Source organism: Polypterus senegalus, chromosome 1, assembly GCF_016835505.1.
Source record: "Polypterus senegalus isolate Bchr_013 chromosome 1, ASM1683550v1, whole genome shotgun sequence".
Taxonomy (NCBI): domain Eukaryota; kingdom Metazoa; phylum Chordata; class Cladistia; order Polypteriformes; family Polypteridae; genus Polypterus; species Polypterus senegalus.
Genome location: NC_053154.1, coordinates 201,782,052 through 201,796,396, shown reverse-complemented (window position 1 = coordinate 201,796,396; position 14,345 = coordinate 201,782,052). Strand labels below are relative to the sequence as shown.

At 45.5% G+C, this 14,345-nt stretch overlaps 1 protein-coding gene across 1 annotated transcript in view; it reads left to right on the top strand.

The window, feature by feature from the left end:
* Positions 1-14,345, top strand: part of ash1l (ash1 (absent, small, or homeotic)-like (Drosophila)) — a 282,409-nt gene that overhangs the window by 116,203 nt on the left and 151,861 nt on the right. The window contains 1 exon segment of the mRNA XM_039767304.1: positions 9,304-13,651. Coding sequence (XP_039623238.1) covers positions 9,304-13,651 — 4,348 coding nt within the window.

Sequence of the window (14,345 nt, the reverse complement as noted above, 5' to 3'; positions counted from 1 at the left end):
GCTAGTCAATTTTGATGAAATTTTATCGCAACAACCCAAAAACCTACTCAGTAGTTTGTATGACCCCCACGTACTTGTATTGCTTGTATGCATGCCTGATGACTTTGGGGCATGCTCCTAATGAAACGATGGATGATGTCCTGTGGGATCTCCTCCCAGATCTGGACCAGGGTATCACTGAGCTCCTGGACAGTCTGAAATGAAACCTGACGGCGTTGGATGAACCGAAACATAATGTCCCAGAGGTGTTCTATTGGATTTAGGTCAGGCGAGTGTGGGGGCCAGTGAATGGTATCATTTCTTTCATCCTCTCGCCACATGAGTCGGTGCATTGTCGTGCACCAGGAGGAACCTAGGACCCACTGCACTGCACCAGCACAGGGTCTAACAGTGGGTACATGGATTTCATTGTGATACCTATTGGCAGTCAACGTGCCAGTATCTAGCCTGTAGAGATCTGTGCGTCCCTCCATGGATATGTCTCCCTAGACTGTCACTGACTCACCACCAAACCGGTCATGCTGAACGATTTTACAGGCAACATAACATTCTCCGCGGCTTCTACAGACCCTTTCATGTCTTGTCACATGTGCTCAGGGTTAACCTGTTCTCATCTGTGAAAAGCAGAGGGCACCAGTGGTGGACCTGCCAATTCTGGTATTCTATGGCAAATACCAATTGAGCTCCACTGTGCCGGGCAGTGAGCACAGGGCTCACTAGAGGATGTCGGGCCCTCAGGCCACCCTCATGAAGTCTGTTTCTGATTGTTTGGTCAGAGACATTTACACCAATGGCCTACTAGAGGCCATTTTATAGGGTTTTGGCAATGCTCATCTTGTTCCTCCTTGCCCAAAGGAGCAGATAGCAGTCCTGCTGATGGGACCTTCTATGGCCCTGTGCAGCTCTCCTAGAGTCTGTTTCCTGGAATCTCCTCCATGCCCTTGAGACTGTGCTGGGAGACACAGCAAACCTTCTGGCAATGGCACATATTGATGTGCCATCCTGAAAAGTTGAACTACCTGTGCAACCTCTGTAGGGTCCAGGTATCACCTTATGCTACCAGTAGTGACACTGACTCTAGCCAAATGCAAAACTAGTGAAAAAACAGAAAAGATGTGGCCTCCACCTGTTAAACCATTCTTGTTTTGGGGTTTGTCTCGTGGTTGCCCCTTCAGTGCAACTGTTGTTAATTTCAGCTGAAACTGATTAACAACCCCCTCTGCTACTTAACTGACCGGATCAATATCCCAGACGTTTCATTGACTTGATGCTCTACTCTGATTAAAAAGTGTTCCTTTAATTTTTTGAGCAGTATATATACTGTGTGTGTGTGTGTGTGTATATATATATATATATATATATATATATATATATGTCACAAAACGAGACAAAGACAGAAAAGGTTTTGGGGCAGCCACCCATGTAATTCGGTATCCTGGCTGCAACTTCGTTTTTCCTTTAAATACCAGCACTGAAGTGCTTACAACAGAGTCCAAAACAAGACTGACACAGAAGGGAAAAGGGAAGGCTTTTAAAGGGGGAGACAGGAAGTGAGGTCATAAGGGTCGGGCACGTGTTCATTGTTCATTGGTTTAGTCCCGGATGTGACATCAGGGGGGCCGGAGCTGGCAAGGTCTGTCTCCATTGGCTCGGTCCCAGAAGTGACGTCCAGAGAGACAGGTGGAACCTCCCGGGTTAGGTCTACAGGGAAGTGAGAAAGAGAGTTAGTGCGCTCTGCCACATCCCGGCATGGCTCAGAACTGCCTTCACTCGAGCCCTTTAGCTGCCTCCCATGCGGCGTGTGTGACAAGGCCCCCTCAGCCCAGACCCGTCGGGTCGGGCGACCTTAACCGAGAGGTCGTAAACCCGAGAGAGCATCGGCGTTGGCATGGAGAGCACCCGGCGATGAGCGGCGAAAACTTGTACGGCTGCAGGTCAAGAAACCACCGGGTGACCCGCGGATTCGACTCCTTGTGCAGGGCCATCCACTGTAGAGGTGCATGGTCCGTGACAAGGGGGAACTCACGCCCAACAGGTAGTCCCTCAGCTGAGTGATCGCCCATTTAATCGCCAGAGCCTCCCTCTCCACCGCCGCATACCTGGTCTCCCGGTCCAACAGTTTCCGGCTCAGGAACATGACGGGTGTTCACACCATCGACACTTTGGCTCAGCACGGCTCCCAGGCCTGTGTCCGGCGTCCGCCTGGAGGATGAAAGGCAAAGAAAAGTTAGGTGCCATCAAAATAGGTGCGGACGTAAGGGCCTTCTTCAAGTCACCAAATGCAGTGTCTGTTTTGCAGTCCATACCACAATGTTCGGGCCCTCTTCTTTGTTAAATCAGTCAAGGCGCGCTTTCTCCGAAAACCGGGTACAAACCGGCGGTAGTACCCGCTAACCGAAAGGCTTGGACCTGCCGCTTGGTTCATGGACGGGCCATTTCAGAATGGCATCAATTTTGGAGCACTGTGGCCTTACGGTACCCGACCCACCAGGTAGCCTAAATATTTGGCCTCGCTTAATCCAAAGAAACATTTCTTGGGATTAATCCGAGCCGGCCTCACCAAGTGTCCGTAATACCGCTTGGACATGCTGTAGGTGTTCCTTCCATGTGCTGGAATAGATGACCACGTCATCTAGGTAGGCAGCACTGTATGAGTTATGAGGCCGAAGCACTTTGTCCACCAGACGCTGAAAGGTTGCTGGAGCCCGTGTAACCCAAATGGAAGGACACGATACTGCCAGTGTCCGCTAGGGGTACTAAGCGCGTTTTTCCTTCGGAGTCCGTTAAAGGAACCTGCCAGTACCCTTTGTCATGTCAAGTGTGGTCAGGTATTGAGCCTGTCCAAGCCTCTCGAGGAGGTCGCCCACGCGTGGCATTGGATAGGCATCAAATTGGGAGACTTGGTTAAGCCGACGGAAGTCATTGCAGAACCTCCAACTCCGTCAGGCTTACCGACGAGCACAATGGGGCTGGACCAGGGACTATAACTCTCCTCAATTACACCTAGTTCCAGCATGCGCTTGATCTCAAGCTCCACTTCAGCCTTTTTTGCCTCGGGAAGACGGTGCAGGCGTTCTCGGACAACAACCCGGGCTCTGTCACAATGTTGTGCTCAATCAGAGAGGTCCTTCCGGGTGTTCACTGACTACCTCTCGAGCGGTCCGGATAACTGTTTCCAGCTCCTGCCGTTGCCTGGGTCTCAAGTCTGCGCCAAAGTTAAGGTCGTGTGTGTGGCGAAGAGTGAGCGGGGCTGGCGGAGGAGGGATCGGGTCCCTGTCCTTCCACGGTTTCAGCAGGTTCACATGATATACCCTCCTTTGGCCGGCGATTGGGTTGACTCACCAAATAGTCGACCAGTCCCTTCCTCTCCTTAAGTCCGTAGGTGCCCTGCCAGTGGGCAAGCAACTTAGAGTGGGAGGTAGGCACTAGGACCATGACCCGATCTCCGGGTGGAACTCCCGAAGAGGCGTGCAGCGGTTGTAGTAGCGAACCTGTGCTGCTTGAGCCTCCTCCATGTGACTTTTAAGGACAGGCGAATCTTTCCAAATCTATCGCGTAACTGCGATATACTCCAGTATGTTAGTGGTGGGAAGAGCCTCTTCTTCCCAGCCTTCTTTCAAAATATCCAATATGCCCGAGGTTGTCGCCCATACAGTAGTTCAAAGGGGAGAACCCGTGGAGGCTTGTGGGACTTCCGATAGGCAAAAAGGACGAGGGGGAGGAGCTGATCCCAGTTCCTTCCATCCTCGCTGACCACCTTACGTAGCATTTGCTTGAGAGTTTGATTAAACCTCTCTACTAATCCGTCGGTTTGAGGATGATACACGAGGTTTTAAATGCTTTATTTTCAGTAATCTGGCAGTCTCCTTGAACGTCTCCGAGGTGAAGGGGTCCCCTGGTCTGTCAAGACTTCTTTGGGGATCCCCACGCCAATACCCTAGTAATTCCCGTGCGATGGCTTTAGAGGTAGCTGGCGCAACGGAACAGCTTCGGGTATCGTGTAGCATAATCCACGAGGACTAAAATGTACTTGTGTCCTCGGGCTGAGGGCTCTAGAGGTCCCACCAGGTCGACCCCGATTCTGTGGAAGGGAACGTCAATCAAGGGAATAGGAACAAGAGGAGCACGGTCCCTCCTAGGAATCTGTCGCAGTTGACACTCCGGGCAGGAAGCGCCAAAGCGGCGAACCTCCTCATTAATTCCTGGCCAGTAAAACCGGGCTTGATCCGCTCCAGAGTTTTTTCGGTGCCCAGGTGGCCACCTAGGAGGTGGGCGTGTGCTAGCTCGCAGACCTGCCGCCGGAAGGTACGCGGCACTAGCAGCAGCCTCGTCTCCTGCCCGTCATGCATTGCTACACGGTAAAGGAGGTCATTATCTAACACAAAGTAGGGGCCCTGTGGCATCGACTGACTAGTGCGCTGGCCATTGACAAGGACCACTGCATTTTTTACAAACTTCAGGGAGTCGTCATTCCATTGCTCCACTTTGAAAGAAGCCGGCGTCTTTTAAATTGAAACCGCAACACGGAGAGAGGGTCAGCGCCGACCTCAATGGGCGTGGTTTCCTCCCGCTCCGCGGCGTTGGTGGATGGCGTGTCAGCCTGCGGCGGCCGGGAGTTGCCACGTCAGCCAGGGCGGCTGCTTCACCTCTCTCTGCCGGCTGATTACACGGCGTGGAGGCAGCTTGAGACGGTTCATCTCCGTCCATAACGAGGCCCAACTTAACCCGGGAGTGGTATGTGTCTCACCGCTTTTAATGTCAGACCAGTCCCGCCCTAGTATCACCGGGTGTGGAGGATCAGGAAGGATTGCCACGGTTACTTTCTGGACTGATCCTCCGTAGCTAATGACACAAGCGGCGGTGCTGTACCAGCGGGTTTCCCCGTGGACACAGGTTATACTGGTCTTGAATTTTAGCCATTGTCGCGTAGCACAAAGCGGCGGGCAACAATGGAAATGTTGCTGCGGAATCGAGCAGAGCGGAAGTTTTAAACCGTTAACGATCACCACGCCTGTATGCGGGACCGTCAGCGGGTTTGTCAGAGCACACCAAGCCCTCCTCCCCTCCACCTGCATTCCTCCTCGCCTCCAAGCGGTTTTGCGTGCCAGCGCGCCGCGACGCCGATGCAAGCTCCGGGTTATACAGGGAGGGGCTAGGTCTTGGGACATACCCCGGCTGAGTTTGGCAGAAGGACGGTTCTGCTCTCCCAGAGTGTGAGGCCGCCCTCTGTGTTTCCAGAAGCTCTATGAGCCCTGACATGTTCTAAACTGCACGCCCCAGACCGGCTGGGTGAAGCCCTGGGGAAGTGCTTTCAGGAGCAGATAGCACGCTACCTGCTCAATGACCTGGTAGGGCTTGTTTTCCAAGGGCCGTAGCCACTGCCATACTTTTGCCCATAAGGACCAGGCTTGTTTACTGGTCGGCCTCTCAGGGTCCAACCTCCACTTGTTATTTTACTCACCTGCCAGTCTGGGGCACCCCAAGGTGGTAAAAGGGGCTGTGGTTTCACTGGGGGGCAGGCACTCTCCCCCAAGAGAGCATACTGAGTCCCTCTTGTCTCCCCCTCCAGGGCAGCCCAATTCGGTGAGCCCCACCCGCACACTCCCTGGCCTCTCTAGATGGCCTAGTTCTGCGTGCTGGGAGCGGAGCCCGCACCGGGTCTCGCCGAACCACGGGGCACCCTCCCCGCCTGAATACTCGGCCCGCACGCTCCCACCTGGGTGTTTTGCAGGTCCTGTCCCCTTCTCTTCTGGGACTTCTCCATCCTGCCGACTACGCCACTGTCACAAAACGAGACAAAGACAGAAAAAGGTTTGGGGCAGCCACCCATGTAATTCGGTATCCTGGCTGCAACTTCGTTTTTCCTTTAAATACCAGCACTGAAGTGCTTACAACAGAGTCCAAAACAAGACTGACACAGAAGGGAAAAGGGAAGGCTTTTAAAGGGGGAGACAGGAAGTGAGGTCATAAGGGTCGGGCACGTGTTCATTGTTCATTGGTTTAGTCCCGGATGTGACATCAGGGGGGCCGGAGCTGGCAAGGTCTGTCTCCATTGGCTCGGTCCCAGAAGTGACGTCCAGAGAGACAGGTGGAACCTCCCGGGTTAGGTCTACAGGGAAGTGAGAAAGAGAGTTAGTGCGCTCTGCCACATCCCGGCATGGCTCAGAACTGCCTTCACTCGAGCCCTTTAGCTGCCTCCCATGCGCGCGTGTGTGACAATATATATATACACACACACACACACACACAGGTTGTGACAAGAAGAGACCTTAGACATTGTAAAGGTTTCGGGCAGCCACGTGTATAATGTGTTCCAGGCAAGAAAAGTAAAAAGGGTGGTAGCAAGTTTATAAGACAGAGTCTAAAACAGAACTCCCTGAGGCTTTAAAGGAAGTCTGGGGGAAGTGATGTCATCCTCAGGGCCAGGACCGGAAGTGATGTCGTCCTCAGTCCCGGGACCGGAAGTGGTGTGTCCCGGGTTGAGGCAGTGGCTTCTGGTGGGATTTCCCGGGAAAGGTTTGCAGGGAACTTAGAAAGAGCGTTAGTGCACCCCACCACCCCCTGGGCAGATGTGTTGCCATTATTCTCCAAGCCCTTCAGCTGCTTCCTATTCACACGTGTGTGACAATATATATATATATATATATAATATAAACAAACACATATATAAATAGAATTAAAATTGTAACTAAAACATAATGCTAACCGGGCAGGAAATAAAATGTTTAATTAGGGCAAAAAGGTCATTGGAAATAGGCCTTATTGAAGGTACAGTTTTCTTTGCCTTGCCAGGACACGATGAGACTCATGATTGTATTTAAAAAAGAGTTAGGATCAGTTTTTTTTTTTTTAGAACTTTTTCTGCTACAAAAAAAGAGAAAAAAAAATGTAGAATTTGACTTGATTATCCACTCTTATTTTAGCAGGATACAAGAGGCTGTATTTAAATTTGGCTTTGTGTAAGTACTGTTTAATGCTGTAAAATGCTGCACGTTTAACACTAGAATTACCAGAGCCTACGAAAAAACTCGTAATTCCGTTCCACCTTAAATCGCTTCTTAAATCTCTTCACACCTCTCCGCCAGCATCCTTTGTCCTCTAAATGTGCTGATAAAGAGAAGCTAGGAGCAGCCAGCTATTCCATCCCCCCACCAATTTAGAACGTGCACGAACTTCTCTCAGCTCATGCCTTGATTGAGTATCTGGGAGTGAAGTGGAGTTTTAGAGTGGAAATAATAGATCGTTATTTGGAACACACGCATTTCATGTCTGTTCCGTTTCTACAGTAATCTGTGTAAACACATTGTTAAAACAGAAAGGTTTTTTTATATTCTAGTAGTACATGAGAAAATGTAGGCATAAACTATATAATGTATGAAGCCTGACGAAACATTTTTTACAAAAGGTACAAATATAACACAATTGCGCTTTTATTCAAAAATATAACTGCAGAAACAAAAAGCCGCCTTAACATGCGACATTGACTGCCGTTTATTGTAACTGCCTCCGTGGTGTAATCGAATCCGTTCCCGCCTGGGAATCAAAAGGTCGCAAGTTCGATCCTGTATCACTCCGTTTTGAGAAGTAAAATTATATTTGTCTTACTATTTTAGAATTAAAGCATACATTTGATTTCGGTCTGTAACAGCCGGTGCAATTTATGATCTTTGTTTTTTTTTTTATTCACTTTTCATTCTCCCAGTCGCGTTCAGAATCAATCCATACAACCCCATCTGACACGGCTGTTTTCACATAAAGACGCGCTATAGCTCTGCAGTGTACCACGATGCACACTCTCCATTTGTTTTGCAAATGTGTCGGATCAGCACAAGTAGAAAGTAGCCTGCTATTCCATCCCCACCACTGCCGCAGCGCAATTCAGACAAAAAGTTCTCCCAGCTGAAGTCTGTTCATCTGGGTGTGAGGTGCCTGGAGTTGTATAGAGTAAATAATATATCATTATTTGGAACACGTGCATTTCATGAGTGTTCCATGTCTACTACGATATGGGTAAATGTTGCTGCACTGTCATATACTTTCATAGTTATGAATATAAAGTTAAGTATTTTAAAGTTGTTTGCTGTTCACAAATTTAAATAACATGAAAATGCTAAAATTTTCTTTTTGTTTGAATTATTGTACTAGTTAAATATTCATTTGTCATAGGAAAATGGAACATGTGAAATATGCTTATTGGGTGTTCATTGAAATGTGTACAATGCTTGAAATGTATGACAAAAAAAGCACTTTAAATGTGTACGTTTTTTTAATTTTTATATAATATAGAATCTTTGCATAAACTCATTTTCATTGTGTTTCATTCATTGTAGTTTTTGTAGTATGGATGCTAACCTGAAAAATACACAATACATTCACAAACTTGAATATTGTTTAGACTTGTATTGATTTTAAGTTAACATAAATTCAATAATTGCAAAAAGACTGTCACTTGACCACAGTCTTGACCAAATTTCAAACAGTGTAATATCCTTAACAAATGCAGCACTCCTTGAGCATTTTGAATAGATATACCTGTAGTGCTTCTTATTCCATGTACAACCTAAGATACTGAAATATGCACAAAAAATATGTTTGAAAATATAGAAAAATGCATTGAATTTAATCAATAAATTACTGTGATGTTCTAATTATTGATTATATTTTCTCCACATTACACCTGGCTAAACAAGTGAATGAATGTAAACAATAATTCATTGTAATTTTTGGGTATGTAGGAGGGTATATATGCAGTCCACTAGCACACACAAGCTTCTTTTTTATATTGTTCCCAATGTCCCATCTCCGCGTGAAGTTGTAATGGAATAAAATGAGTTCACCAAATGAGTAGATAGATGACTGAATGGTGGGTCACATTTTTATAATCAATATCTGAGCAAACACACATATAGTTAATAAAAATATTAACTCAGTCTTGCTTGAATTGAAATAAACTCTCGAAAACATCCATTTTAAATGCATGTAATTGAAAGTTAAAGTGAGCAGCTTTCAGATATTTATGTCAAGTTACATTTACCATTTTAAAATTTCTCATTTATTAAAAAAGGGTTGGAGACACTCCTAATTAAAATGTGAAATCCATACTTACTACTTCTTAAGTCAATTTCAAAACATTTGAAAATAGACCCAACGATTTCCTTTATTTAAAAATAGGTGGTTTAATCAAACTGAATTAAGGCGTCAATGCAATATACTTTTAACTTTGGTGTTACTGTTTCATAAGATAGCTTATGTAACACATTATTATTTCTGATATCTTAATTGTTCATTTATGTTATTTTTCAGTGTCATCCACAGCTGGCAAGAAAAACTGAAACAAGTAATAGCTTTGTAGCTGAGGATTCCAAGAATCTTTGTGGACAAGTGGATAGTGGACCTCCAGGATCAAATGACACCATGCTGTCTACAAAACAGTGTACTCCTCCTTCAGAGGCTGTAGCAAATGCTTGTATTCCAAAAGCTATTAGTCCGTGCCTTGGATTGTCCACAGAGGAATCCCAGAAGGACCGAAATTCTCTTATGAATGGTACTTCTACAGTAACAGAAAAGCTAGCACAGTTAATTGCCACATGCCCACCATCTAAGTCTTCCAAGGTAAAGTCCCGCAAATCACAAATTAACATATTTCAGTCTTCACCTATTGCCGTATCAGGGAGTACAAAAGATGCCAGCCTACCAAAATTAGAGCCACTGACAGGTGCAGTGGAAAATAGTGCAGACAGAGAAACTGTAGGTATACAAATTAAAAATCGGGCCAACACAAAGCTCAACAGGGATAGTGTTCTTGAAAAGTTTTCATCAAAAAAAGAATCCCCAGCAGCTATGAGCAATTCTGAATTCAGTCCTCCTGGAAAATCAGAATGTCAGAAGCAAGAAACAGCCTCTGCAGTTGAGAATGTGCATGAAAATAGCAAGCAACTTCATACATCTTACTGTCCTCCTTTGGGTTCTCCTGCTCAAAAACTGGGGTCTTCATACCCCGTTTCTGTTGAAAATTTAAACAGAAAAAACCTAAATGGTGACGAAGGGTCACCCTTACCCCCAGCCTCAGTTACTCCTGCTCCAAATAGAGTTGCTATGTCTCATTCGCTAATTTTAGGACCTGAGCTTTGTGAAAAAGAAATTCCTTTTGATCTCAGTGGCAAGCCAGCTTTCAGTGGTGCCAGCATCCCTGTTAATCACACAACTCCCAGTTTGTGTGGATCAGCCAAAAACAAAGAAGACAATATCTTGAAAGCTCTTCATTCTGAGCGCTCATGGCACAGCGATACACAGTCAGCACTTTATAAAAGAATTCCAAATGAGAATGTAACTGCAGCATCATCATCTTCTGAAATGGGTGAATCATTATCTAGGATGGTTTCAACCTTGTCTCATTCAAAAGTTCAGGTACAAGAGGATGATCTGGAGAAGCAACTTTTACTATCAACTACTCCTTCCCCTTCAAAATCTCCAAGTTTAAACTTCATCCAGGATTCCAAGCCCTTAAAGAAACGTAAAGGAAGACGTCCTCGGTGGACTAAGGTGTTGTCAAGGACTGTTGGCCATCGCCTTCAAAAAGGAATGGAAAGTAACTGTATGGAAGGTATATCAATTCGAATGACAGAGTCTCATTTAAATAACTCTACATCAAAATTGCATTCTTTACCACAGAGCCCAGCAGCAATACCAGGATTGCCCAAGCTTCGCAAAATGCAGTACCTCCCTACTTTGCCCATCCAGCTTGATAATACAGTATCCAGATCTGTCAGCCGAAGTTCAAACCCAGGATTATCTCTTTGTACCCCAGTGCATTCTTCATCAGTTTATAAGCCCAAGCGAGGCAGACCAAAATCAAAGATGCCACGTCTAGAAGTGCCCATTCCAAGACATACTCTCAAAATCCCTCCTTCTAAAGTATTTTCACTGAAATCCAAGGAAGAACAGGATCCTCCTGTTCTTCAGCCAGAAGTAGATTTGCTTCCTAAGAACATCAGAAAAAATGATTCAGTTTCTGTCACAATCCCTAAGAAACGTGGACGACCCAAAAGGACACTTGGACCACCAACATTGCCAGAGGAGAGGCAGCCTCCCACTCTGGCACCTGCGGATGGCCTTACCAGGAAAGAAGATTTAGACCCAAGATTAATAGAATTTGCTGCAAATGATAAGCAGCTAAAGAGTGTCAAGCATTTCCAAGCACCATTAATGGATATTGTTGACAGTACACCCGAGACAGAGAAGAAATTTAGTAAGAAAGGCAATGGCCAGTTAATGAAGACCATAATTAGAAAAATTAATAAAATGAAAACTCTTAAAAGGAAAAGACTTTTAAATCAGATCCTCTGTGCTGGCACTACTTTATCTGGTGTAGGAGGTGTTGTTAAAAGTGGCACTGCCAATACAGAGCTTGAAAGCAGGGGCAGTGTAACAAACCAATCTCGTCTCAATACGGCGGTTTCCTCCTTAGCTGCTACATTTGGCTCCAAACTGGGTCAGCAGATTAATGTCAGTAAAAAAGGCACTATCTATATGGGAAAGCGGCGTGGCCGTAAACCTAAGGCAGCTATTGAAGTAGCCATGTCTGAAGGACTTGTAAGTGGTGTAACAGCAGGAGTTCTAAGTGTGGAAGTACCTGGACAGCCCTCAAACTCTCAAAATGCAACTCATTCTCACTTATCATCCTCTCTTTCCCAGCAGTCTGGTGGATTATCACCTGAGGTTATATCTTCCCCAGCTTGTTCTCAGACATCTGGGACCAGTGGAGGTCAGAGTCCTGTGAGTAGTGATGCAAGTTTTGTCGAACCTGGTACTTTGCCTAATCTACACCTTCATCATCCTCGACAGTCTGGAGCAATAGCTGCAGCACAAATGTTAGCCTTAAAAAAGTCATGCAAGGTTCACCATCATTACCACCATTATCATCACTACCGTAAACTCTCACCTCCATCCCTCTTGCCCAACTCTCCTTCTCATTTAAGTGAACTCAAAGAGGCTACACCTTCACCAGTGAGCGAATCTCATAGTGAGGAGACTGTACCAAGTGACAGTGGCATTGGCACAGATAACAATAGCACTTCAGATCGTGCTGAGAAACTTGGAGGAGGAGGAAGTAGTGGAAATGGTGGTGGGGGCAATTCTGGTGTTAGAAGACGAAGGCATTCTTTGCTGGATCACCCTTCCCCAGCCCCATCACCTCTTAGTCCTTTACCTGACAGTCATTCACCAATTTTGCCTATGAGCCATAAAGAAAAGCACAAACACAAGTGCAAGAGAAGAGTACATGAGTATACAAGCTATGATAAACTTAAACGTCAAAAAAGGAAACGTAAAAAAAAATATTTGCAGCTGAGGTCAAGACAAGACCCAGATTTCCTTCTGGAACTTGAAGATTTAATAAGGAGGCTAAGCGAAATTCGTATTGCTCATCGAATTGGAGGGACTGCAAACCTCAATTCTCCTGGTGTAGGAGGAACAGGGGTGGGAAGCACAGGTCTTCCTCAGCACTATTTACCCAGAGACCTTCTTCCGACTATTTTTCGTATCAACTTCAGTGGATTTTACTCCCCACATCCTGCCTATCCATGTGATTCACTACACTATGTCCGAAAACCAGATATGAAAAAAAAACGAGGCCGTCCACCTAAAATTAGAGATGCAATGGCAGAGGTTCCTTTTATGCATGGGTTGGGGTTCCCTCTTTCTGGAACAGGGTTTTACCACCCCCCATATGGTATGCCTTATTCTCCAACTGCTTTGACTGCTGCTCCATTAGGGCTTGGCTACTACAGGGGGTATCCTCCAGCTTTATATCCTCACCCACATGGGCCTCCACCACATTCTCCATCCTTTCCAACCCCATTACCTGCACCCCCTTCATATATGCATCACACTGGTCATTTTCTACTGAACCCACCTAAATACCACAAAAAGAAACACAAGCTTCTGAGACAGGATGGATTCCTGAGCCCTGGACGTACACCCCTACTATCTGTAAGTGCTTATCCCAGCATGCCTCCTGAGATTTCATATGGTTGGATTCATGAACATAAGCACAAACACAGACACAAGCATCAACATAGAGAACATAGGACTGAGCAACAGCAGGACTCTGGCAGAGCTGCAATGCTTGAATCCTTACGGCGGTACCGATATGGCAAGGAATCTTCAGGATCCAATTCTTCTGATAGATATAAGCATAAGGACAAACATCGTTGTCATTCTGCAGCTTCCGGTAACTTGTATTTAACTGGGAATGCAGGTGGTAGTGCCAGTTCCATTAGTGCCAAAGGTCTTATCTTAGGATGTGATGAAACATGGCTAAGGAGAGGGACAACTGCAGCTGAAAGTAGTAACAGTTCTCTTGGACTTGGGATAGACTGTGCCACCACTAGTGCAGACGGTGCTAATGGAGTTGGTCTCTGTTTAGCTGGAGGGTTTGCACCTCACAATTCTGAAACTGAAGACGAACAACAACACACAAATTTATTTACAACTGCAATTGGCAGCTGTCGACAAGGCAAGGCAGCAACACCAGTACCCACAAGGAAACGTGGACTGTCTACTTCTTCACCTTCAGAAAGTCGTTTTACTGCACTGGATAAAGCACTAAGGAAAGACCGTCCATCTTCCAGTGAGAGAACAGAACAGTCAGGTAAGAATTTCTAGTTTGGATTGAAATATAATAATAAACTATAGTTTATAAAATATGATCTTTAAAAACATATGATCATTTTATGATAATGAAATTGGAAAAATAGTTTTTTAATTAGAGTGTGTGGATATCAGTGGAGTGTCACAGTAAACGTGGTCATATTTGCTGAAAAGCATAATAGTATTACATTTTAGAGGTTATTTTCGTTAACCTACAGTGAATCCTGTGTCTGTTGCCACATAACCCCAAGGAAAAGGATTTATATCTATGCCATGTCATAGCTTTTAAGAAGTTTACATATTCTTCCAAAGCCAATTTTATTTTCTTCTGGTCCACTGCTTTCTTCCCTCCATTGCTCACTGTAAAAATCACCCAGCATAACTGTAAGCATGTCATGTGATAAACTGGAATCCCATTTAGGGTTAATTACCTGTAATGTGGCTCTCTATATCTTTGTAATCAATAAATAGCACTCACAAAGTAGATGGAGAGATAAGCCCTGCTTGATGGTTTTCAGAAGTGCAAGGTATTTTTTACAGTGTCAAAACAAGACATGTGGAACAGCACTTTTTAGGCAGAACATGCTCTCATGACTATTTTATTACACTTGCACAGTACTGCAGTTGACTAACAGATCATAATATTAACTATACTGGAAGGATGTGTCATCTAGGGTTGGATCTTGCTTTGTACA